At 38.1% G+C, this 27,514-nt stretch overlaps 1 protein-coding gene across 1 annotated transcript in view; it reads left to right on the forward strand.

The window, feature by feature from the left end:
- The first annotated feature begins 981 nt into the window (after positions 1 to 981).
- Positions 982 to 27,514, forward strand: part of pkp1a (plakophilin 1a) — a 42,518-nt gene continuing 15,985 nt past the window's right edge. Inside the window, exons 1-10 of the mRNA XM_079848577.1 lie at positions 982 to 1,290; positions 3,620 to 3,732; positions 11,840 to 12,081; positions 12,502 to 12,646; positions 14,461 to 14,668; positions 16,514 to 16,682; positions 18,337 to 18,454; positions 19,302 to 19,460; positions 20,578 to 20,745; positions 22,987 to 23,140. Coding sequence (XP_079704703.1) covers positions 1,113 to 1,290; positions 3,620 to 3,732; positions 11,840 to 12,081; positions 12,502 to 12,646; positions 14,461 to 14,668; positions 16,514 to 16,682; positions 18,337 to 18,454; positions 19,302 to 19,460; positions 20,578 to 20,745; positions 22,987 to 23,140 — 1,654 coding nt within the window. The 5' untranslated portion in view covers positions 982 to 1,112. The remainder of the gene's footprint in view (positions 1,291 to 3,619; positions 3,733 to 11,839; positions 12,082 to 12,501; positions 12,647 to 14,460; positions 14,669 to 16,513; positions 16,683 to 18,336; positions 18,455 to 19,301; positions 19,461 to 20,577; positions 20,746 to 22,986; positions 23,141 to 27,514) is intronic.

Below are 27,514 nucleotides of genomic sequence, written 5' to 3' on the forward strand. Positions count from 1 at the left end.
GATTATAAAATATGACAAGAACTCAGAGTTATCAAATCAGTTGATATTTCACTGGTTTTGGCCGTCCTTCTGTTTGACTGTGTCACAGATGAATTAGGTTGAATAGCTGTCAGATGTTAAATTTAAGTACACAATTAGATAATAACAATTAAGGTGGACCAATTACCAAGCAAAGCTTATTTTTGTTCAGTCTGTGGTGTAAAAAGGTTGCATTAGCAATTAAAGAAAAAATTAGGGCTGTCAAAAGATTAATCGTGATTAATCGCATCCAAAATAAAAGTTTGTTTTTAATAATATATGTGTGTGTACTGTGTATAATTAAATTTGTATATATAAATACACACACATGCATGTATATATTTAAGAAAAATGTGTTATTTATGTATAAAAAAATATTTATATATAATATAAACTATATATATATATATACAGTATATGTATGCAAATATTTCTTAAATATATACATGCATGTGTGTGTATTTATATATACAAAATAATTATACACAGTACACACACATACATTATGTAAACACAAACTTTTATTTTGGATGCGATTAATCGCGATTAATCTTTTGACAGCCCTAGAAAAGATGCTTTTAAAGCAAAACATGGACGGGTCAAAGTGTCTGAATAATTTTTGGTCCCAAATTTTTACAAATATTACTGGTAGTCCACTGTATGAAGAATGTTTGGGTATAATATGTCACAGTTTACTTTATTTTACTATCCTCACTTACATAAATGAACTAGTGTCCTGTTCCGAATAGTAAAAAAATATATATATCACAAATAATTATCTGGTGTCTGAATAATGTTTGGTTTATAGATAGATAGATAGATAGATAGATAGATAGATAGATAGATGTGATGCGTGTGAACTACAACGGCACTATTAACAGGGTTACAGATGATTGACAGGTTTTAAAAGTGAATGTGGGCCTGTGATTGGCCAGCGGCTCGACAGCTCCAGTGGGCGTGGCCCAGGTGTGGTTCCCCACAGAGGTGCACGGACTCTCTGTCAGTCGACGCAGCCACACAGGTGTCCGTGTTGTAGGAAGACAGACAGCCTGTGGGGTTTAACCGAAGGTGCGAGCAGAAGCACTGAAGCAGCGATGGCTGCCGAACCGATTCGCTCGGCTATGGTCCCCTTGTCGACCGAGGACACCTCGCTGGTCCTGCCGTCCGACAAAAAAGAGCGCACGGGACAGCAGCGCGTGCTGGAGCAGGTGAAAAGCATCAAGAGAAGCAAGTCGAAGATGGTCAAGAGTTCCTCCCTCCCGTCGCCAACAAGTAAGTGTGCTGTTTATATGCACAAATGCATAAAGAAAGCCAAAGACAAGATGAAACAAAGCTCACAGCTTTAATAATCTTCACTAGCTAACCTGCAGGTTTGTTTGTCAGTATCGTATTACTGTGAAAATTACTGAGAAAAGAAAATAATTTTACTAGAATTTTAAAGAACTGAGAAAAGAAATTACTGTGTTTGACCAGTTGATTTTTCCAGTGTGTTTGACAAAATGTATAGTCATCTCAACTTTTGGGAGTAGGTAGATCTAAAAAAAAAAAAATAATAATAAAGGCCCATGCAAAAAGAAATAAAATTAGGGTTTTTTTTACCGGATAAAAAAACCCCAAATTCATAAGCAAGTTGAAGCAGGTCTTTGAGGCAAAGCTGCATTCATTTGTAATTAATATCACAAACACAATTCTTTGACAGGGGTGTGTCTCAAAATCTTCTGAGATAGAAGCCTATACCCATACAGTATTTCTGGGTCTGATGCCCATAGGCACATTTTTCCCAAAATGCTGCAGTATGTCGCACTGTAACATTAAATATTAGTTCTTACAATTAGGGAATATATACTGTGAAGTCTTAACAAATTACTGCAAAAATAGCCATTTCATCTATTGTGGGATAGTAGTGTAGTAATTTGTTTTTTAAAATCAAGATTGATTAATGTTGTATTTGACTGCAAGCATATAAGCAACGTATAAAGTACGTTAAAAGAATATACTTATATAGTAAGAACTCGATGTAATGTTTTCAGACACTTATTGCGTGTCATTTACAATTAAATGAAAATGTCTTTTAGTTTAGATTTATATCAAATGCATTTAGTCAGAATTGAGTTCACCTTTATACGTCATATCATAATTACTTCTATTGAAATATGGTTAAAGTTATTGCTGAATGTACTGAGAAATTATGGTAAACTAAAATGTACTTTACCTCCATTTCTACTGAAACTTGTATGTCAAGTCTTGTATTTAAATATAATTGTAATTACACAATTTAAAGTTGCCGTTTAGTAGGCTACATTTCAAATACCTTTAAATTTAATATCAAATATCACAGTACAGTTAAAATTACAATCAAGTTCTTTACGTGCTTTAGTATGTTAGTCAAGTGTACTTCCATAAAGCTTGATAGAATATTATTAAATGAACTTTAAAGTAAAACATTCTATTTACAATTTAACACTTTTTCACAATATTAAAACATGCAACCGCATAATTTATGCATGCCACAGTGCATGCTGGGAACTTAGTAGTCTGTGATGTGGACATTGCACTGTTACAGTTAATCTGTAAGAGATTACTGTAACTTCCGACACAATGATTATTCTGTGTCTGTGTGTCACAGTGTACAGACACCATGCAGTTGTTATAAATCTTACAACTGCAACTGTAAAAATTGCTGAAAGCACAGCAGCCGTTAGCCAAGAATATACTGTAACGTCACATGATGTCCACAATGCTGTCTAAATAGGCAGCTTATAGGCTTTGAAGCGCAGACATAATATTGGGATCCACCCAGTGTTTAGATGTGACGCACTGTCTAGAGCAGAAGTTTGCTGATTTGCATTAATTTGCTTTTAATATCTCAAGGGTTTGTGCTGTTTTAATATATATATATAAAATGCATGTATATATGTGAATGTAAAGTTTAATTATTTTTTTATATTTTAAAGTATTTAATATTTGAATGAGGGTTGCTGACAAACTATAAAATGAACCTTTTTGCATCAAGTTTTTTAATATGGTAACACTTTACAGTAAGGTCGCATTTGTAAACATTAGTTAACATGAACTAACAATGATATTCATTGTTAATTTCAACATTTACTAATGCATCATTAAAATTAAAAGTTGTTAAAATCTGTTGATATTATATATAATATATAATTATATAATATATAATATTAAAAAAAATTGTTAGTTAATGCATTAACTAATGTTAACAAATGGGAACTTAATGTAAAATGTTATCAATAATATTCAAGAGAAAAGTGTGCATTTAAAGTGGTCACCATTTCTTTTACGTTTTCACATACATTTAATTATCCCTTCATGTAACAAAATAATTTTTCAAATTAACATGTAGTATCTCAATTAATATGTAGTCAACCGTAATAGTGTTTGTGATTTATTTATTATTATTATTTTTTTTTTTTAATGAAAGTTATAATAAAGGGTTAGTACAAATAATAACGTATCTTTTTAGAGAAACTATTCTCTCAAATTATATGTGACACTTTTGAAATGTGTTTTTTGTACATGTTTAACTGTGTGCATTTCCTAAAGTGTCCGTGTTGTGTTTTGTCTGCACCTTCTGCAGCTCCGGCATCAACGACAGAGTTCAGTGAGCCGAAATTCCAGTTCTCGCCTGGAAAACTGAACGGCACGTCCTTCCAATTCTCCGAATCCAGCATGATGACAAGCCAGAGAGCGGTAAGGACTTCACACACTAAAACTGCATGATTTACTGTACATATACTGTACAGCTTGACAGAAGTGATTTATGATTGTTGCCTATTTAAAGTTTCATTGACAGAGATACGGTTTATAGAGGTTGTGCATATTTTCACAACTGACAACTTCTCCTTCTTCTCCATGTAACCTCAGCAACTTGTCCAATTTACTCATAGTAATATATTACTAAATTAGAAAAGAATCATTTTGTCAGATGGACATTTTATATATATATATATATGATAAAGTAGTGGTGTTGGCAGTGTTTGATGCATAGTGTGAATTAATAAAACAATGTTGTAGATTATTAGCTTCAAATTAGCTTACATTTTTTAAAATGAATAAAAATGCAAATAAACAATTTATTAGTCGTAACTTTTATTTCTATAGCGCTTTATACAATACAGATTGTTTCAAAGCAGCTTTACAAGTGTTGGCAGGAAAAGAATGCATTTCGACTGAAGTCTGTTCAGTGTTGATTCAGGTTCATTTTAATAATCATCAATTATTAAATTAGTTCATTTCATCTGTAAAGCAGTTCTGCAGAAAATGATGTCATCGTCCAGCTCAGTTCTGTTCTCATTCAACAGCGTCAGTACAGTCAGATCAGTAATATTGTTGAATATTAAATATTAACAGAGCTTTGTGTGCATGACATTTTCAAGCTTTTTGCAGTCGTTGTTGTCACGAAATCAAGTACTGTATACATGTCCCAGCCTTTTTGTCCTCATAATGTTGGGTTTACCAGGACACACACACAAATGCACACCACAGACACTCACGCATGCACGCGCGCACACACACACACACATGCATATGCACACACACGCACATGCACAGACACACACGCACAGACACATTCACACACACGCACAGACACATTCACACACACGCACAGACACACGCACGCACAGACACACACACACACATGCATATGCACACCCACATGCACACACACACACACGCACAGACACACGCACAGACACATTCACACACACGCACAGACACACACACACAGACACACGCACGCACACACACAGACACTCACACATACACACACATATATACTGTCTACACACACACACACACATGCACACACACACCCACGCACAGACACATGCACACACACGCACGTGCACAGACACACACGCACAGACACATTCACACGCACGCACAGACACATTCACACACACGCACAGACACACGCACGCACAGACACATTCACGCACAGACACACGCACGCACAGACACATTCACACACACGCACAGACACACACACACAGACACACGCACGCACACACATGCACAGACACACACGCACACACACAGACACTCACACATACACACACATATATACTGTCTACACACACACACATGCATATGCACACCCACACAGACACACGCACATGCACAGACACACACGCACAGACACGCACAGACACACGCACGCACATACACATTCACACACACGCACAGACACATACATGCACAGACACACACGCACACACACAGACACTCACACATACACACACATATATACTGTCTACACACACACACACACATGCATATGCACACCCACACAGACAGACACTCACACATACACACACATATATACTGTATATACACATACACACACACAGACTGTCCAGACTGCGCGTGTTCTCTCTCAACTGCTGGTGAGCGAAACGATGATGCTTCCGCATCGAAATGACGCGCTTATATATATACATATACTGTCTACACACACACACACACACACACACACACACACACACACACACACACACACACACACACACACACCATTGTAATCATTCTATTGTGGAAAAAGATTAAAAAAGTAAATATTATTTGAATTTTAGACATTATTAACTAAATGAATTGTTTCTGGACCAATATATTACAGTAATGACAATGTAAAAAAAACATGATTCATGATGAAGAATTGCATACAAACTAGTAAAACATCCAGATATACTGTATTACAGTAATGAGAATGAGATTACCTTTGCATTATAGTAATGATCATTTGTTCTATTGATTGCACGCCATGAAAATATGTTCACTCTGAAAAAAATTACGTATTCGAATCGTACTAATAAAAGACTTTTTCATTTGTATTCATGCATATATAATTTGTATATATTTTTTTTTCTTTTCATTTTAGACTGTAATATGACACAAGCATGATCAACTTGTATCTGTGATATTCACACTTTTAGTACTGTCTGTCATTTTCAGTAGATAATTCACGCGGAGTGTTTGTGGATTAGCACACTCTGAACTCAGCAGTCTCCTGCATTGTTCACTTGAAATAGGTTATTAAAACAATAAGGGCTGTGGAAGAGTTTTGTTCCCTGTGTGTGTATTCTTAATCCAAGAGTGTTTTGTTTATGCTGAAACTTTAGTGTGATGCCTGATAATATGCTCTGTCTCTCTGTGCTTGGCATTAGCTGTGAGGAGGGAGGAGGGAGGGTTACTATGTTTTATTACACTCCATTGTTCTGCACGAAACGGCAGCTTCAAAAAAGAGATGATAGTTTGTTATTATTGCAAGATACAAGATGCAATCTGAACCAGGGCCATTTATTATGACTTCATAGCATTTTGTAGTTTAACTTTGATCAGACCGGCTGTTGTTTCTTCCCAGATAAGAGTGGTGGGAATGGTGTGAGATTTTTCAGTTTATGGGGCTATTTATATATTCTGGCTGTTCATTTGCACTGTTCATTTAACAGTGTTTTCGGGGCCAGAAACGAGGTTCAAAGTGCACGTTTTTGAAAATGATACCATGTGTCTCCATGTAAACTACAAATAGTTGATCTTGTGCAAATGGTGACGTCATGCACATGTGTATTGTTCAGTCTATAGGTGTGTAGTGTTTCTTTACAAAGTGACATCGCCATCTACTGGCCTGGCATGAATAATACAGCGTTTTTAACCGTTTTCATGGATCCGTGTAAACTGGGATCACTTTGACAACGTTGTAGTCTGCACGCGGAAAACGCAAAGTTTTTAGTACAGTCGTGTAAACGTACACTTAGATGCCCACATATTGAATAAATTTGTATTGAAATATGAAAGCATAAAAAGGTTTTGTCTTTCAAAGCCATCAAAAGCCGCGTTTGCATTACAGATTTGCACAAAACTTTTGCGATATTTTCTAAATGTCGATAAAAACTATTGTGATATGATGATTTGGTAAAAGTGTTCTGATAAATGAAGAATGTTAAAATCCTACAACACAAGTACTGTCTAAAAAAGAAAGGAAAAAGAGGAAAAAAATGCATGTTGCATTATTTTTAGTGTTCAGTCTGGTTTAGCCCAGAGATGGTGTATATTCCATGCTTGGTCATACAATTTTTTATTTTTTTTTCCTTGCCCTAAACTCCCCATTCCCCCACCCCAGGTCTATTTTTTTAAGATGGTCCCATACCTGCTTTATACTGTGTTTTCAATGTATACACTGTGCAAGAGTCGTGCCTTTTTACTCCAAATTATTTAATTCTGTATTTTTTAATCTTTTTTTTTTTTTTTTTCAAACAGAAGTAAAATGTTATTTTCTAATATTAGGGTGGTTGTTAAAAAAAAAAGAAAAAAAAGAAAAAGATTTTTCAGTGTTTCCATTAACCGATGTTATGCAACTAAAACGTCATTTTTTTCCTCTCGCGATAAGTCATCCCACCAATTACGCCAATGGATGTTGGGAGGTTTACGTACTGTACATTATTTTTAATGGAAGGAAACTTGGTGATATCCAATTTATATATTGTCTTTTATGAGTTTAATGAAGATCTCGTCTCGTCTTCTGTCCAAATATACTGACTTTTACGTACACCAGGTGACCTGTAAATGCAAATAAAATTGCATTGTTTCCATTGCAGTTGTGCGAAATATTCCTTCTTCGTATTGCCTGAAAAAACACCTCAAGCAAGCGTAAAAACTGTTTTGCGATATATGGGAGTTTTTTCTAAATTGACTGGTTTCCATTGGGCGTATTTTCAATTCGCAATTTCAATTTGCTCAATTTGAAGGGTAATGGACACGCGGCTACAGACTCAAAAGTTTGTTGTGAAATGGATTCGTGCATTCACGATAAATGTGTCATAACTTCTTATAAACTTTCATTCATATTAAAAACGTGTACAGTACATGAACAAGAATATTCTTATTTTACAGTTTTTCTGTAAAAAAATCTCTTGACACATTTCTCAATACTTAGGTCACTTTTTTTAAACTCTTCACACAGTGAGCACAACAGCAGTCTATGTGAGCTAAACTGTGGATCATTTATCATTGCTTTGGCACGAAATTCAATGATTACATCTTTTACATTACGTGAATAAATTTCTCACTTGTCTTTGACACAAACACCACCAAACCTCAGTGTACCAACAGGCCAATTTACATGTGTACATACTCTTTTCAAAACTGTTAAACTTAAGTTCAAAACCTAACATAATACAAAACTGAAAATGACAACAAGTTGCTAAAGCAATACCATATTGAAATATATTCTGAATCTGCGAAAGGAAATACTATACAAACTATTAGATGAAGCTGATTCTCTTACTTTCTATTTTTTTTCTACTGTACATTGAATAAAGTAATGACTCATTCACTTTTAGATACGTTGCCAAGAATGCACACAACCAACCAAACCAAGTGACACAACCAAGTGTCAGCACTCAACCAAAACTTAAAGTAAAAGGAAACTGAATGATAAAAACAATGGATTTCATATTGTCAGCAGGTACAAACATGACAAGTAATGCAGTTTTCATAATGCCATCAACTGTTATTTAGCATTTTGACAGTCAGTGGGCTATGATTGATTATGTGTTCATGTTGGGTATAGTGCTTTGACAGAATGTTTACATTTTGAGTCGGGTTTGCTGTTTTGATAGAGTTAGGCCCGGTTTCACAGACAGGGCTTAAGCCAGGATTAGACCATAGATCAATTAGGACATTTAAGTAATTTTTATAAACATGCTTAGAAAAAAACATTACCGATGTGCATCTTAAAACTAAAAAGGCACTGATATATTTTTAAGATCAGTCAGTGCAAGTTTATTTCAGTGGAAACAGCTCAGACTTACATTTTAGTCTAGGACTAGTCTTAAGCCCTGTCTGTGAAACCAGGGGTTAGTATATGTAGAAAAAGGTTTTAGCATTTTGAATGAATTATAAGCAATAGAGAGTGTCATTCTTCATTTGTGAAGACATTTTACTAAAGACCATATTGTGTAATGCTCCTGTTGTTAGTGTGTTTTAGATTGTTGTTTTATGAGTGACAAATGTGTGTTGGTTGACAAAACGGTGCTAGTGTTCAGGAAGAATGACTTGATTTGAGACATGAAGTGTTTTTTTTGTAGCTTTAGTGCATTTTGGATGCAAAATTAAGTTGAAAGTTGGTTAGGAGAACTGTGTGAAGAGTTTTGAAAAGTATTGAGAAATGTGTCCTAGCGATTGTGAAAAAAAAAAAAAAATGCATCATGTAAACATTTTTTCATGATTACTCTAAGCCAGTTAAGCTCATATTCAGATTTCTAGATATTCAAATAAGATAACTGGCATAAACCTACAGTATATTGATCTGAATTCTTTGTCAAAAAGCTAAATTGCACTTTTCTTTGCTAAGTAATACATTTTTTAGCCAGAGTATAGATCTTTATGGAACAATGATGTTTATGTAAACAAGGTAATTGAGGAGCAATTTGATTGTGCCCTTTGTGTTTCATCTATGTTTTGTTCTGTCTTGTTTAATTTTGAAAAGGAACTATTTCACAATTCCTGGATATTGATACTGTAAATCAACAGATTGTATATTTGAGGGTTAAAGTTAATGATTAAGTTTCTCTTTACCTGAGGGATGTTAGTGTGCAGTTGCCAGTGAAACACAATACGCCAAGGATATGAAACGTGTGTATGTTCAAATGTCCAGTAAATCATTGATTTTATATTACCTCAATCAAACAGGAAAACTGCAGTTACCAAAGCGGCTCTTGCCAGTCTCAGAGCTTCAATAACCAAGAGCAGGTCATCTAACAATTCATATTCAATTATAAATCAGGACATCAAAAATGAAATCTTTAAGGCTAAAAAGATTTATAAGAACAAATTGGAGCAGGACTTTGCAAATAGGAATTCCAAGTAAGTCTGTCTGTGAGTCAGGACTCTTACTGGACAAGCCTTTAAACAGACTACTTGTGTATCGGATCCTACCACCTTTGCCATTAATCTTAATAATTTTTATTCCCATTTTGATACCTCTGATTTTACAGCAGAGTGTGACAGCCTATTGGATTCTTTGCCTTTTCAAGATTTGGATTATAAGTCCCTTCTAACTAGGCAGGATGTCTATTTCCAGCTCTGTATGTGCAAACCGAATAAGGCTCTTGGGCCGGATGGAATTTCGGGTTGGGTCCTGAAAAACTGTGTCCTGGAATTAACCCCTATTCTTCAGTCTCTCTTCCTTCGATCTATCTGTACTTCAACAATACCTGTCAAATCTGGAAATCATCAATTGTAATTCCTCTCCCCCAAAAAACTCTTCAATCAGAGTTAAGTCACTACAGGCCTGTATCATAAACCCCTATCATAATGAAATGTTGAAAATTATTCAAAAACGTTATGCTTCCATATGTTACACCATTTTTAGATTGTCTCCAATTTGCAGAAGAGAGATACAGATGATGCAGTGGCTTGTCTATTGCACTGTTTAGTACATCTGGAAATCGCTGACAATTTTGTCAGAATTAATTTTATTTACTGCGTTTTTAATTCAATTCAGCGTCATCAGGTAATAATAAGGAAACTACAGTGTCTGCAAGTTCCATCATCACCAATACATAGGATTTATAATATTCTTTCTAATAGAGCGCAAGTGGTAAAGGAGGACAATGTATTATCGCCAACCAGTATTCTCAATACTGGCGCCCCCCAGGGGTGCGTACTCAGCCCATTTCTTTATATTCTCTACACAAATGACTGTCAGAGTCCATTTACCACTACTCGTTACTTTTAATATGCATATCTATTATATGCATATCATATTTATATGATATCTTTCTCTAGGAGAACTCCGGTCAATTTTAACATTGAGCTCATTTTTTTTGTAAATTTGGAGTGCTGTCAATACAGAGAACAACGACAAAAATCGGTGTTGCCTACACCGTGTTATCCTCTTTTTAAAATTTGCACCCTGTTGACTTCAATGGGGCAAGTTTTAAACCTGCTTTTAGCCTCTTAACATCCTTGATGTGTCATTACAAGTGCACAGCCATGTGAGTGATTCCTTCAGAGTGAACACGGGTGAATCTGACTGCAGTAGATGTGAAAGATATTAATAAAAATGATGTTATTTCAGCCAGCGCACATACCTGTATTTACATCCTGTTTTCCGTTGAAGTCCACAGTAGTTGATTGTCGAGTTCGGGCTCATGATCGTACGTACTAAACATATGCGCGTGAACTCGACAATCGACTAAGATGAAGAGATGGTTGAAAGGGTGGAGTATCTCCTGATTACATTGGATCAACTTCTTGGAGTTTACAAGTGCTGTCAACAGAGACTGACAGTTAGCCTATTTGTAAACATAATCTCTTCCTTCTGGCCATAGATTACCCATGTGTAGAAAGGCCAGTTATAGTATGCGGTATGTTCCTGTAGCTATAAGAGGTTTAAACACATAAGCAATCGGCCACTGATACATCATCTTATGTCCTTGCTTTTTGTGTGTGTGTGATATGTCTGTGATACATCAATAGCAGCACAAGTGTTTTGCCTTAGAACATAATAAGTGCATTGTACTTTTTTTTTCTTTTTTTTTTTTTTTTTTTTTGTTAAATGTAAGTACATAGTAGTTAAAGACACCTAATATAAAGTGTGACCAAAAAAAAACAAGCTTAACATTTCTAGTTAAAGCATTTGGTTGCAGAAACTAAGGGACGAGTCATAATTATTTTCTGATTGAGCTCAAGTTGTAATAACATAAATATTGATAATAAATATAATTGAATCGTATTACTGTTTTTTTTTTTTATCTATTAGCACTTTATTCATCATTGCTTTTTATTTGCCCAGACTGGTCGCAGCTTGTCTTTGCGCAGCACGGTGAGAAAACGGACCCAGAGGGAGTCTCAGAGGAGCTGGAATATGGAGTCTCAATCCAATGGGATGAAGACCAGTGACTTTGCCTGGAATAAGACAGGTGGCAGAAATACCCAGAAGTTCCAGTCCATGAGGCTGGAGAATAACCAGCAGATCAACGCCAGCCGATCACAGCTCATTAGCATCAAGCCTTCCTCCAGCCAATCACAGACAGGGTGAGTGTGCAAGAAATTTATTTCGGCAAAAACATCTGCGTCCCAAGTACTACAGTATGTAGTATGCAAAAGCACATTAGATGCTTGATAGAAACATTTCATATAAGATATTTTGGTAACTGTTTAATTAAAGCCTTTATGTATGCCTTTAAGGTGAATTATAATGTATTATAACTGTAGTTACAATTATTCATGAGACCATAAGGCGCATTATAAGGTAAACTATAGTACTAGGCACTGTAAAGTCAAAAATATTATCTCGCATCCTCTGTCTGCTAGTGTGCACCTAAAAATAACTTTTTCCAAATTTTCTTCTAGGGAAAAAGAGGGGAAAAAATTAATTTGTAAAAAAAAAAAGAAAAAAAAAGAGGACCTAACTTTAATTTTGTGTCTCTTACATATTTCAAAACCATGGTTCAGTGTGAATGGTGCCAGTGGAGAATTGCCTGATATTACTCTGGAGGAAGCAGTGAGGTATCTGACACTCTCGGATGAGAGCGAACAGTTGCGTGGAGCTTCATTCATACAACACAAAACCTTCACAGAAGAAAGAGCCAAAGAACAGGTCAGGAAACTGCTGCATGTGCCAAGATTTTAGTCACAATTAAATTTAGTCAGAATTAAATGATTGGCTAATTTGTCAGTTAATGTGTTGATTATTCTGATAAAATGCTAAGATCTATTTATCTGTTTGTCTTATCTATTTTGATCGGCCACAACATTTTAGGAGCAGGTGAACAGTCAGTTTTTGAATTTCATGTGTTCGAAGCAGGAAAACAGTGCAAGCGAAAAGATCTGTGTGACTTTGACAAGGGCCAAATAATGATGGCTAGACAACTGGTTCAAAGCATCTCCAAAACGGCAAGTCTTGTGTGGTGTGTTCCTGGTTAGCACTGGTTAGTACTTATCAAAAGTGATGCAAGGAATGACAACCAGTAAACTGGTGTCAGGGTCATGGGTGCCAAAGGCTCATTGATGCATGTGGGGAGTGAAGGCTAGCCCGTCTGGTCTGATCACACACAGCTACTGTAGCTCATGTTGATGAAAAATGTAACCCTTGTGCATCCTTATGGACATTTTTATCTTTTTCAGTTTTGTTTTGTTTTTTGGTCATTTTTCCTGTGTTAATGCCGACTGTATACATTTTGGCACAGTGTATTTTTATTGGAATTTTACTATTTCACCCCCATTTCCTTTAATAAATCTATTTTACACGAAGTACACAAAATAGTTACTCTCAGGACTTTAAGGACAAAAATTTCCCCATTGAAACTGCAATTTTTTAATCCCAGGGCCATTTAACTATAAAATGATGTAGTCATTGTCTCCCTGTGTTAAAAATCAAGCTTTTAATGTTGTTTATATGTCTATGTGGTGTTTTTAATATGCTTTAAGACAAACCATGTGCAAATTCATAAGTCAACACCATTGCTGAGTATTTTCTCCTTAAAACAGCAGTGAACCAAAGAAAGTGATCTCAGAAACACGGTTTGAAATCGCTTTGGATCTCTGAGCTGCTGTGAGTGAGTGGAGGCGGGGCTAATTTGCATATTCATAGAACAGCATATACTAAATGAGGCTAGGGTATATAGTTAAATTCAAGCTATTTTAAGGTAGATGATGACCCCTGTCCATTGCCGAAAGAGCCTACAATGGGCAAGTGAGTGTCAAAACTAGACCATGGAGCAATAGAAGAATTCTCTTTTAGATCAGGAGGATGGCCAGGTGATTTTGCATCATTTACTTGGTGGAAAAGATGACAACAGGATGCAGTATGGGAAGAATGCAGAGCTTCGGAGGCAGTGTTGTGCTCTAGGAAATGTTCTGCTGGGAAACCCTGGTTCCTGGTTCGTGTGTATGTTACTTTGACACGTACCACCTACCTAAAGGTTGTTTCAGACCAAGTACATCCCTTATGGCAATGGTGTTCCCTTATGAAAATGGCCTCTTTCAGCAGGATAATGCACCCTGCCACACTGCAAAACTTGTTCAGTAATGGTGTGAGGAACATGACAAAGAGTTCAAGGTGTTGCCTTTGAATCCAAACTCCCCAGATCTCAATCTGACTGAGCATCTTTAGGATGTGGTGGACCTACAAATCCGATCCACGGTGGTTCCACCTCGCAACTTGCAGGGCTTAAAAGGATCTGCTGCTAATGTATTGGTGCCAAATACCACAGGACACCTTCTTGTAGAGTCCATGCCTCGACATTTCAGAGCTGTTTTGGCAGCAAGAGGGAGATCTACATGATATTAGGCAGGCAGTTTTAATGCTGTGGCTGATCAGTGTATATCTGTCTATCCATACATCTTAAATGTACTTAAGAATAATGCTATTTAAATAATTTACTAATAAGTGTTGTTTGGTATCACTAAAAGGTTTGGCGGTTGGAAGGGATTCCTGCTCTGATTCAGTTGCTGAAAAGTGACAATTTACACTTGCAACAGACAGCCGCCTCTGCACTGCGCAACATAGTTTTTAAAGACGAAAATAACAAGATTGAGGTGGAAAAATGTGAAGGACTAGAAGCCATTCTGACGTTGTTCAGAAACACCAACGTTGCAGAAACCCAGAAACAACTCACTGGTAAGACGTGCCACTCTCACTCGACTCCTTCCTGTAGTTCAACATTTTAATGTGTCGTGTGTCATTTGTTGTTGTATGACCTCCTCAAGTTTCAAGTTTGTATTTATTTATATAGCACATTTAAAAACAGCAAACAAGGCTGACCAAAGTGCTGAACAATACACAAGATGAAGAACAAGGACAAACGACCACACATTCATGACAAAAACTCACAATGAATTAAAAGCTAAAGAAAAAAAAAAGGTTTTAAGAGAAGATTTAAAAGCCGCTCTGATGTAAACCGGAAGGCTGTTCCACAGCCTAGGACCGGCAATAGCAAAGGCTCTGTCTCCTCTATTCTTTAACCATGATCTGGGGACGGACAAAAGACTCTTATCATCACCAGACCTCAGGTTTTGTGTGGGATTGTGTGGACAGAGAAGCTCGGACAAATAGCTCGGTGCCAGATTATTTAAGGATTTAAAAACAAGGAGAAGAATTTGAAACTCAATTCTAAAATGCACAGGTAGCCAATGCAGCGATTTTAAGATAGGAGAAACATGATCAAATTTACGTTTTCTTTTGAGGAACTTTGCAGCAGCATTCTGTACTAATTGGAGACGAGCAATAGAGTATTTGGAGATGCCATAGTAGAGAGAGTTGCAATAATCCAACCGCGATGTAATGAGCGCATGGATAGCAATCTCTAAGGTTTTCTCAGAAAGAGAGGATTTGATCTTAGAGAGAAGATGTAGCTGGAAAAAACAAGAACTAATCACCGCATTTATTTGTTTATCAAATTTGAGGTTCTGATCCCAGAAAACACCTAAGTTCTTAATGCATGATAAAGTAGAAGGAGAAAGGTAATCCAGGTCAATGTTACTGCTCTTAAAGTTTTCACGGGGGCCAAAGACTATAACCTCGGTTTTGGATTCATTCAGAAATAAGAAATTTTGAGAAAACCACAATTTCACTTCATCTAGGCATGCAAAAAGAGATTTCAGAGCAGCATGTTTGTTGCGTTTCAGAGGCAAATAAATTTGGGTATCATCTGCATAGCAGTGAAATGAAACACCATGCTCTCTGAAAATGGAGCCCAGAGGAAGTAAATACAGTGGAAAAAGAATGGGTGCGAGAATTGAACCCTGTGGCACTCCACAGGAGAGTTGAGCAGGCGAGGAAGAAAAATTACGCAGTTTAACAGAGAAACTTCTATCGTTAGGTGTGATTTAAACCAACTGAGGACAGTTCCCTGGATGCCCACAAAATATTCTAGTCGGGATAAGAGAATTTTATGATCAACTGTATCAAAAGCCGAGGTTAGGTCTAACAGTATTAGGATCACAGAGTCACTAGAGTCAGTCGCTAACAGTATATCATTAGAAACTCTTAATAAAGCAGACTGAGTGCTGTGCAGAGGCTTAAAACCAGACTGGAAAGTTTCAAGAATTTGATTTGAGCTAAGAAAAGACTGGAGTTGAATGAGAACCGTTTTCTCCAATGCTTTTGTAATAAAAGGAAGTGTTGAGATAGGTCGAAAATGATTAAAACCCTATCATCAAGTGAAGGTTTCTTGAGAAGAGGTGTTACAGTAGCTTGTTTTAGGCTATCAGGGATAGTCCCTGTGCTCAAGCATTTGTTCAGAAAAAACACCAAACATGTTCCAACTGAGTCAAAAATTTGTTTCAAAATACGGACAGAAAGAACACCTCATCACATTGTATGTTAATGGTGTTCTTTATAGTTAACATGAAAGAAAGTGACGCGGTTTGGTTTTGTGTTTTGATATTAATGTGTTTATCAAAAGCTATTTAAAAAGAACATTGTGAAGGATACAGCGTGACCTTTGGTGTCGGATCTGTTCAGGTTTGTTGTGGAATCTGTCCTCGGCTGATAAGCTGAAGCCGGAGCTGATCAAGAACGCCCTGCCTCTGCTTACAGAAAGCATTGTGGTGCCATACAACAATTGGACTGACAGCAACACCAGCAAACACATTGACGACGAGGTCTTCTACAACACCACCGGCTGTTTCAGGTGAGAGTTGCACTGTCTGAGTCCTCTAGAGAAACTGACTGTTGAGTCCAAGGGCATGTGATATCCGAACAGATGATGAATAGAATATTTTAAGTGCTTTAAAGTGCCTCTATTAAGCTATTATAAAGGTTGCTATTTTTGTTTTGGTGTCTCCTAAAATGTTTACATGCTTTCAAGTTAAAAAATACTTACAATTTCTCATACATTCTGGCATGAGCTCTTTTCTCAGCGTCTAAAACGGTTTGATAAAGGATTCAGACTCTCTAAAACCCCTCCTTTCCACCAGCCTACTCTGCTCTGATTGGTCAAATGGCTCAGTCTGTTGTGATTGGCCCATTTGACCAATCAGAGCAGAGTAGACCAGTCTGTTGTGATTGGTTTACTCTGCTCTGATTGGTCAGATGGCTCAGTCTGTTGTGATTGGTCTTCTCTGCTCTGATTGGTCAAATGGGCCAGTCTGTTGTTATTGGTCTACTCTGCTCTGATTGGTCAGATGGCTCAGTCTGTTGTGATTGGTCTGGTCTGCTCTGATTGGTCAAATGGGCCAGTCTGCTGTGATTGGTCTACTCTCCTCTGATTGGTCAGATGGCTCAGTCTGTTGTGATTGGTCAACTCTGCTCTGATTGGTCAGATGGCTCAGTCTGTTGTTATTGGTCTACTCTGCTCTGATTGGTCAGATGGCTCAGTCTGTTGTGATTGGTCTACTCTGCTCTGATTGGTCAGATGTCCCAGTCTGTTGTGATTGGTCTACCGCTTACAGCACGTGTCGGAAACAAAATGCCAATTACCATATCTGAATTTAAGCTCCGGATCTTCCTCAGCACTTGATAAACAGTGATACAAACTGTAACAATTGCATCGGTTTTACCTTTTTCATTCAAGCGCGAGTCCTTTGGAAGTGCATGTAAAGTGGATTTGCTTCCGCAGCACTGAAAACAGCGTCTTTTAGACGTGTCAACAACATGAACCAAACTCTTCCAGTCTCAGCTACAGCTACAGTGTTTGAGGGTCAAAGTAGACATTGTTCACGGGCAGCCAATAAAGACCATAGACTGCCATTATGCACATTAGTTACAAACATATGTAGATTTGGGCAGGAAGTAAGACTGTAATTACTAATGACTCATTTCAGGCAGTTCTGAATCGACTCTTTCATTTGAGAGACAATCACTCCATTTATCTTGCACTTTGATCTTTGAAACTTCCCTGACCTTTTACATTCACAAACAGCTATATTACACACTACATGAAAGGTAATATCCATAAAACCATAATAGAAGCACTCCTCCAGCACAATCATAGTCTGCTAACTTTAACTCACAATAATTCCTCACATGGGCGCAGTGGCTTAGAAACACTAAACCCCCTGCAGTTGATTTCATCTGTGTGATGCCTTAAAATGTATCTGTGGTAATCTACAGCAGATTTCTCAGAGCTGTCGTGTTGTGCCATGCATGTTTTCATACCAACGTTGTATTACCTATCTTGCTTCTTATCAGAGGCATATCACGAGATGTTTGTTTACTTGGGTTGGACTGATAACTCTGACATCACAGACTGGCACACATATAACCAAGTGTGTTGTTTGTTTTCTAAGGATAATTTGGAAAAGTAATGTTTGTTTTAATGCTAAGTTTTGGTTGTATTCTCACAGAAACCTCAGCTGCGCCAGCGAAAATGAGAGGATATCTATGAGGAACTGCACGGGACTTATCGACTCTCTCGTGAAGTATATTGAGACTCAGATGGATAGAGGAGAGCCAGATGATAAGGTTATCATGCTTTCATTTTTTTTTTTCTGCATGATCTGCAAGCTCTTACTCTAGGTGGAAAAATATGTGGACACCAAAAACGATGTCCCAAAGTTGGAAGCACAAGGTTCTTTAAAATTGTATGATATAGGAGAATATTGAGCTCATATTCGAGGACAAAAAAATCCACATTAGTTTTATTCAGTGGCCCAAACTGAGCAAAAATAGGCAATTTTATGATCAAAGCTCTGTAGTTTTTATTGATGGGCAAAACATTTAATGAAAAACAATGCAATGATGATCGAGAGATGAACAAATAAACCTTCCTCAAAAGCCTGACGGATCATATTTGATACATTTTAACACATTTTTTTCTAAAAAAGGAAGTAAACTTAAGGTGTTCTTGAATTCTTGAATTTCAAGACAATTACTGGACTGAAACACCTTAAGTTTACTTCTTTATTACTAACAATTTAAAAGTTATTCTTATATTTACTTAATAAAAACCAGAAAGGTTTTCACAGCAAAAAGACATGTGAACCATGATCTGAAGGGGGATGTTTTTACACTAAATGTATGTGTTTTTATACTGAATTATACTAAAAGGCCTTTTACTTGCTATCAAGAAAACTATCAATCAGATAATAGAAGGAATGTAATAAAATACAATAAAGTTTTTATCATGTTGAAAATCTATAGGCCTTTTTTTTGCACATCAATTATGATACAGCAGGCTTTGTAGGGTCAAGCATATTCATAGAATTTTAACTTCAACCAGAATACTCCAGAATATTGCCAAAAATGTAGTGCAACAAGCTAAAATTGACCTTTGTGTCCTTGTTCTCTGTTTATGTGATGCGGGGAGCAGTCAGTGGAAAACTGTGTCTGTATACTCCATAACCTGAGCTACCAGCTGGAGAAAGAGGCTCCTGAACACTTCACAGAGTTATCTAGCCCTGACGTGAGCCCACATGAGAACAAAACCAAAATGGGCATCTTCAACCCCAAGAGAACCAAGACTCAAAAGGTACAAGCTGTTCCTGATGAAACAACTAACATGCAGTATGATTTAAATGCTGGTCATGGGATGCTGACTGAACTTTAAGGATTAGTTCACCCAAAAATGAAAACTCATTACATTACAAACGCGTTTGACTTTCTGTGTAAAACAAAAGGAGAAATATTAGGCTTCTGGAACTTTCAAGCTTTGTAAAGTCATAGAAGAAACAGACTAAAATATATGTTTTGGGTGAACTAGTCCTCCAAGCAGCAATACTTTCTGGTCATTGCCATAGATATGCTGGTATACTCAAAAAAATAACTCTTTGGTTGAATATGATTCAGTCATGGACAGTGGTTCCACATGATTGAATTAAAGGGTTAGTTCACCCAAAAATGAAAATTCTGTCAGTAATTACTCACCCTCATGTTGTTCCAACCCCGTAAGACCTTCGTTCATCTTCGGAACACAAATTAAGATATTTTGATTAAATCTGGGAGCTGGATCTATATATAGCATTATAACTTGCTGGCCCAGAAAATGTATTAAAGACATCGTTAATATAGTCCAAGTGACTACAGTGGCTCAATCTTAAGTTTATAAAGCGACGAGAATACTTTTTGTGCGCAAAAAAACAACAAAAATAACGACTTTATTCCACTATTAATTTCCTTCTCTCTGGGCCTCGAGTCTTTTCACGTAGTATGACTGCGCAGCGCATCTGTGTTGTACGTCACACGTAGGCTCACTATTGGCTGACGCTGGTCATGTGTGTGATGCGTGTGACGTACAACACAGAAGTGAACTAACCCTTTAAGTTATTTGGACACAATTGAATCACGTTATTTGGACACGATTGATTCAAGTTATTTGGAACCGATTGAATTAAGTTATTTGTACGTGTCTAATTTTGATTGAGTTTACTGAACTTGCTTATTTTCATCCAACATGAAGTATTTGAGTTGAGATAACATGGTTCCATCATGTGGAACCACTGTCCATGATTGAATCATGTTTAGCCAAAGAGTTTTTTTTTTTTGTGTGTGTGTGTAGAAGTGACCCAAACCACACTAACTAGCCTGAACCAATTTGTTAAGAGTTTAAAAGGTGTGTTTAATACATTCACACTTCTTTTTGTGATTAGGCGCTCAGCTTCTCAGGCATGGAGATGGATAAGCCTGAAGGAGTGAATTGGTTGTACAACCAGAAGTCTCTGCAGCTGTACCTGTCTCTGCTGCGCTTCAGTCAGAAAGAAGCCACTCTGGAGGCGTGCTGTGGAGCTCTGCAGAACCTCACAGCTTCAAAGAGCCCTGTATGTGCTGATACACGGAATACAGTTGACATTGAACTTGACACGGTCCCAGCGGAGTAAAATCAGTTGTATTAAAGCTAAGGCCATAAAAAGTCTTAAATATCTGAAATGGTATAAGAAATGTAATTTGAAGAAGTTTGGGGACAAAAAACAGTAATCGCAATATGGCTTAATGTGATTATTAAACTTCAAAAGGCTATGATTTAAAGGTGCTGTATGTAACTTTAATATGTTTGCAGATATTTAGGAAACATGCTAAGTTGACATACTCGTTTCTCTGAAAAACACTTCTACAGCCAGTTACTTTGAAATGTGCGTTCCGTGTCGGAATGTCTGTTTTTGTTGTGGTCTGTGTGACTCCGCCCACTGCCACTTCACCCAATAGTATTTTGACACCCCCGGGATGCCAGTTGGCAGGAAACACAGCGTATTGCAGCCAGCAAACAAACTGGGTCAGAGATTGCAGATTCCACACGACCTAAAAAGCCTCGGTATCCATCTAAAAATCTCTATGAACGAGAGCATATTAAAACGCAGATAAATCAACTCATCAACTTACAGTGTAAGTCTCCTCGGCGTTCATTGTCAATTGCACTCGTTCCTGTTGCGTGTCCTCAAACTGGCTACCCATGTGAGCGTCGAGTCTGAGGAGGAGGGGGCGGGGGAAACAACGATCTCTGATATTTTGAATTTGGACTGCAGTACCTATTTCGACCACTAGCTGTCATTCTTACAGACTGCACCTTTAATAAAGAAAATATGAGCACTGCACATTTCAAAGTAAAAACATTGAATTGAAAGTTGAGTAACTTGCAGGTTCTTATGGCTCACAGTTTCAGTGCAGTTCACAATTTATAAATACTGCACTTTTGCTTAGCGATTCCTTATGAACTACTGTTGATGAATTATGACAGTGTTTACTTTGTGTTTATATCATACCTGCAAACTAGTGGCATTCATACCTTTTCTTACTAAATGGTTTGAAGACTGAAATGTGAGGTTTATCACTTTTTGTTTTTGTCAACCTGTATTATTTGAGCTGTAAATTTGTTGAAATATTATTTTCACAGTTATTTTATGGTTTAACCCTCTGGTGCTCTTCACATGGCTGTCAAAACATGTCTTTTATTTTTTAATGAAATGAATGTACTAATTTTTTTTTTTTGTAATTTTTTTTGGGGGGGGGGGGGGGGGGGGGGGGGGGGTTATGGTACTAAATTATATTTATGCAGTAGTTATAATCCATATATTCACTCTTTTAATATAGACCTGAAAATTAAATCTCCAACTAAGGGTACGTTTACACGACAACAATATGCTTAAAACGTAGAAGTTTTCCTTTGAGTTTTCCACGCACAGACGACGGCACCATTGTCAAAACAATCCCTATTCACTTGGATCCATGAAAATGACTAAAACACTGTATTCTACCATTAGATGGAGATGGACCATTAGATGGCCTCTAGTTAGAAACACTAGAGACTGAAACACTAGAATGTAAAACGCTGTTGTCGTGCAGGAACTGGCAAAACGCATAAACAGTTTTGTTTTATTTGAAAATGGTATCTTGTAAACAGCCCCTTAAACTGTTGTAAATCTTGAATGCTTTGGAGCCACAGACTCAAGTTTGGTCTCTCTTTAAAGAATCACTTGGCAGATTATTTTTTTAAAAAGTTATGAAAAATGCACAAAAATACTAATTTCATTTTGTATATAAAATGTATACTTTCCAAAACACGTGTTACTCAAAAACTGTGAGAAAATCAAAGCCATACATATAATCAAGTTGTGTTCCAAATTTGAGCTTGATATAAAAAAAAAAGAGCTTTCAGTAAGGTTTTTTTTTTTTGGCGCAGAACAAAACGTTTCCACTAGATGAAATTCGTTTCCCATTCGTTTCCAAAGCTGTAATTTCTGACCACAGGGAGTACAAGTGTGACACTTTTTTCTTGTCTTCACATAGCAGGTCTCAAAATCTTTACCAGGTTTCATACCATTCCGATGAAGTAAAAAAAAAACGTAAAAAAAAAAATTTTGGTAAAAAAATGACAGAAGAGCATCAGAGGTGCTTATGTTATATGTTACCATAGACATTACCCTACCCTGCCCATATGGTGTTAATTTTATTTGTGCAGGTCATAAAAAGGGTCTTAAAAAGCCTTAGATTTGATTTTAAAACCCCTAAAATGCTCTGCTTGAGGAAATGCAGTTAAAATGATATTAATTGGATCTCTGCCACAGGTGTCCACTGTGGTGAGTCAAACCATCATAGAGAAGCTGCAAGGCCTGCCTGTTATTTCCCCTCTGCTGAATTCTACAAACTTGGGCCTACAGAAGGCCGCCATATCCTTAGTGGGCAACATGTCCCGGGTGGCATCTCTACGGGGAGCTATGGGTAAGAGTCTTTTTTCACACTTTCTCAACTTACGCACTACTAAATAGTTTTGTGTTGCACTATTAAACTTAGTTGAAGCGTAACTCTACGTATAAACTAAACATTTTTGGAAGCCTCCTAGTAATGGTAAGAAGTAAATAGCAGACTGAATGATCAGCATCAATAAGCTCTTGTTTTACCCGACAGACTTCAATCCTTAAGACATAAATGATCATTTTGACATTTACACTCGCTTACATTTTACACACTTTCATGACTTAAAACCGTTTTGACTGTCGGGTAGAAGTCTGCTCCGGAGCAAACTTCTGAAACCTAAAATGACAAATGGAACAACCTACAGTCTTGTAGACTTACTTGACACGCACACGCGTTGGCCATTGTAAGTCCACATGACCGCAAGTGCACATGAAATGTGACATTTGGGACAGGGCCATTTCCGGCATTTCAACACAACTTCCGCTTGCGTATATAAAGGCTGCTATCGGATCATTAAATGTCAGGGTAAATGTCATATTATGCGACTACGCATTACTTTACGGGGAGTTTACGACCTATACGTTCTGCCTTAAAAAACAAATTCTGCAAGCGAATAAAGTACAGTTAGGGTGTGTTCACACTTGTAGTTCAGTACGCTCAGTTCATTTGGTCCAGACCAAAAAAAATGTGTCTTGGTCCGCTTATCATTCTTGAACTTGAACTTATCATTCTTGGACTTGAACTATCCCCCGTGTCTGTGCCCAGTACTGGCTCATTTGAAAGTCTGGTTTTCAGTTGCAAAAAAGCTTTTTCAGCAACAATAGCCCTCGTCTATCGCCCTTCCAAACCACAACCAACTTTCATCTCTGACATTCATGATTTTCTAATCTCCCTCTGCACAGCTCACTCAAATATTCTGGTTATTGGTGATTTCAACATACACGTGGACTCCCATAACTGTAAACTGGCCTCAAATTTCAAACAAACCTTGGATTGTCTTAACCTCCAACAGCTTGTGGATGCCCCCACACACAATAGGGGGCATACACTGGACCTTGTCATTACAGACTCCCTCTCAGTTTCAGGCCTTCAGGTGTATGATGTGGGTGTCTCCGATCACCTGGCGGTTACATTTGAAGTCCCAATATTAGTTCCTCCCACCAAATCAAAACGCCATATTACCTTCAGAAACATCAAGAACTTGGACGCCACCTCCCTCAGTCAACATCTCCAGCATCTCTCCCCCTCTCCTCACTCATCAGCTGACGACTTAATGGACTACTACAACACCAGCCTCACCTCTATTCTGGATTGTCTTGCTCCATTAAAAACCCGGACAGTCACGTTTACCCGCTCTGCCCCCTGGTTTACAAACGAGCTGAGAGGGATGAAGAGGTCTGGCCGTGTCCTGGAGCGTGCCTGCAAAACATCTGACCTGACGGTGCATAAGTTGGCCTACCGGGAACATCGTAGGGCTTATGCCAAAGCACTCTCCAAGGCTAGGTCAGAACACTACTCAACACTTATAAACAACAACCCAGGTAACTCCAAAAAACTGTTCTCCACAATAAATCACATCATCAAACCACAGATCACCTCATTCTACAGTCCAACCGATATAAATTGCAACCGGTTTCTTGATTTTTTTACATCAAAAACTGACATTATTCGCTCTTCATTTCCACTTCTAAATAGCACTTCACTAGACCTGCCCGCAACACCCATCGCTCAAACCCTATCACAACTGTCCCCCACAACGCAGCAGGAGGTCGAGAACATCATCTGTAAATCCAAAACATCCACTTGCCGCCTTGATCCCCTCCCATCTCCTCTGCTTAAAACTCACACTAACTCTATCAGTTTCCTCATAACCAAAATAATAAACATGTCCGTAGAGACAGGCTATGTTCCCACCTCCCTCAAAACTGCTCTCATCAAACCCCTCCTCAAATAACCCACCCTGGACCCTACACCACTGTCGAATTACAGACCAATTTCTAATCTCCCATTCATTTCCAAACTCCTGGAAAAAGTGGTTTCCACCCAGCTCCATAATCATCTCAAATCCAACAGGCTATATGAGAAATTTCAATCTGGTTTTCGTCCCTCCCACAGCACAGAAACAGCTCTTATCAGAGTCACCAGCGATTTGCTGATGGCTTCTGATTCCGGTTCCACATCCCTCGTCATTTTTCTCGACCTCTCTGCTGCGTTTGACACTGTAGACCATCACATTCTCCTGCACCGACTTCAGCACTACACAGGTCTCTCTGGTACTGCCCTGAAATGGTTTCACTCCTACCTCACTGATAGAACCGAGTATGTAGCTCTGGGGGATGTAAAATCCAGACCCCACACTGTCACCTGTGGGGTCCCCCAGGGCTCCGTACTCGGTCCAACCCTCTTCACCATTTACATGCTCCCCTTGGGTCGTGTCGTCAGCAGGCATGGAGTTAATTTCCATTGCTATGCTGACGACACACAACTCTACCTTCAAGTCACTCCCTTTAGCTCCCCCTCTGCCACGGCTGCCCGCCTTAGCTCCTGCCTGGAGGAGATAAAGGCGTGGATGAGTCAAAACTTCCTGCAGCTAAATGGCTCCAAAACAGAGGCCATTCAAACTGGAACCGTTCATCAACTCCGCTCCTCTCCAATCACCACTGTTTCACTCTTTGGACACACCACTCCCTTCTCTCCCTCTGTTACTAACCTAGGGGTAAAATTTGACCCCCACCTTTCCTTTGACAGTCATGTCACCTCCATTTGCAAAACTGCATTCTTTCACCTCCGCAATATTTCCAAACTGCGCCCCTCCCTTTCCCTTTCTGCTGCAGAGAAGCTCGTCCATGCTTTTGTCTCCTCCAGGCTGGACTACTGTAATGCACTCCTCATCGGGATTCCTGGCAGGAGCCTTCAAAAGCTCCAGTATGTTCAGAACAGCGCTGCCAGGGTCCTGATGAGGGTGCGAAAACATGAGCACATCACCCCCATCCTCCGTTCACTGCACTGGCTCCCCATTCAGTCCCGTATAGAATATAAGGTTCTCCTTCACACCCATCACTGTTTGCACGGTGCGGCCCCCACTTACCTCACTGAGTTGCTCACACCAAATTCATCAACTAGAACCCGGTCAGGCCAACAGCACCGTCTGGTCATGCCCAGGACACGGCTCAAAACAATGGGCGACAGGGCCTTTCAAGTCGCTGCTCCCTGCCTGTGGAACGCCCTCCCAGACCACCTCAGGTCCCCGCAGACAGTGGACACATTCAAAAAAGGACTAAAAACCCACCTTTTTACACAGGCTTATTTTAACAGCTAATGCTTGTTTTTAGTCCCGTCTTTTAACATGTTGTGTTTTTATTGTATACTGTATTGTTTTTAATTATGTTGTACTGTAGCACTTTGAGATTTGGTGTCAAATGTAAAGTGCTTTATAAATAAAATGTATTATTATTATTATTATTATTATTATTGGCATTTTAACACCAAACATAAAGATACCGAACCTAAAGGCATAGGGATACGTTCACAACCTGAGTGGTTGGCTTTTATTTCACGACGGAACTTGTCGAACATCCGAAACAATGCTGTGTTCCGGAATAAATGCGCTCGTTGTGTGTGCGTAACCTACCTATGATGGTATTTCGACCAGCTGAGAACTCGTGAAGAGCTTGTAAATGTGTAAAGGAGTCAAAACCGTGGCAGCAATCCCTCTGTCACACACACAAACGAAGATCTGCTGCGAGGAGACGCGGTTCTGATGCCTGTACCGAACTGTGATGAGCAACATCACGACTACAACGAGAAAAAACAGGAGCATTATGTCCTTTTTAGGGTTGCGTCTTGTGACATCATGTCCTGTTTTTGGTTAGTCGCACCAGAGTTTGTTTTAATCGAACCAAACATGCCAACTGTGAACACACCCTTAATTACAAACCAGCTTGTTGTTACTAAGCTTCTATTGTGGACTTGACATTCCAATTTAAGTAGGAACTTACGATTGGCTGGTGCAACCCCACCCTGAAGCTCGCTTTACGCACTTGCAGGACTTGTACAATTTTTGCTCAGTCACTCAACAGCAGGTCTGAGTGTGTGAATTGTGACACTAAACTGACAGCAGCAGAATGTCAACTGATACCCCAGGGGCAGTAAAAGTAACAAAATATCTTACCCAATGCATTTTCTGAACATAATGACCTAATAAACATAATAACAGTATTTACTAAACTAATTAAGCCAACTGATATGATCACTACATGTGGTATCTTGTATCTAAAATATATGTTGTGTGGTATTGCTTTTATGCAGCATGCATTTATTTATCATACATGAAATATACTATATTAATATAATATACACTGCACGGCCAAAAAAAAAAGAAGTCGCTGTTTGGATTTA

Source organism: Squalius cephalus (genome assembly GCF_949319135.1).
Source record: "Squalius cephalus genome assembly, chromosome: 18".
Classification (NCBI taxonomy): Eukaryota; Metazoa; Chordata; class Actinopteri; order Cypriniformes; family Leuciscidae; genus Squalius; species Squalius cephalus.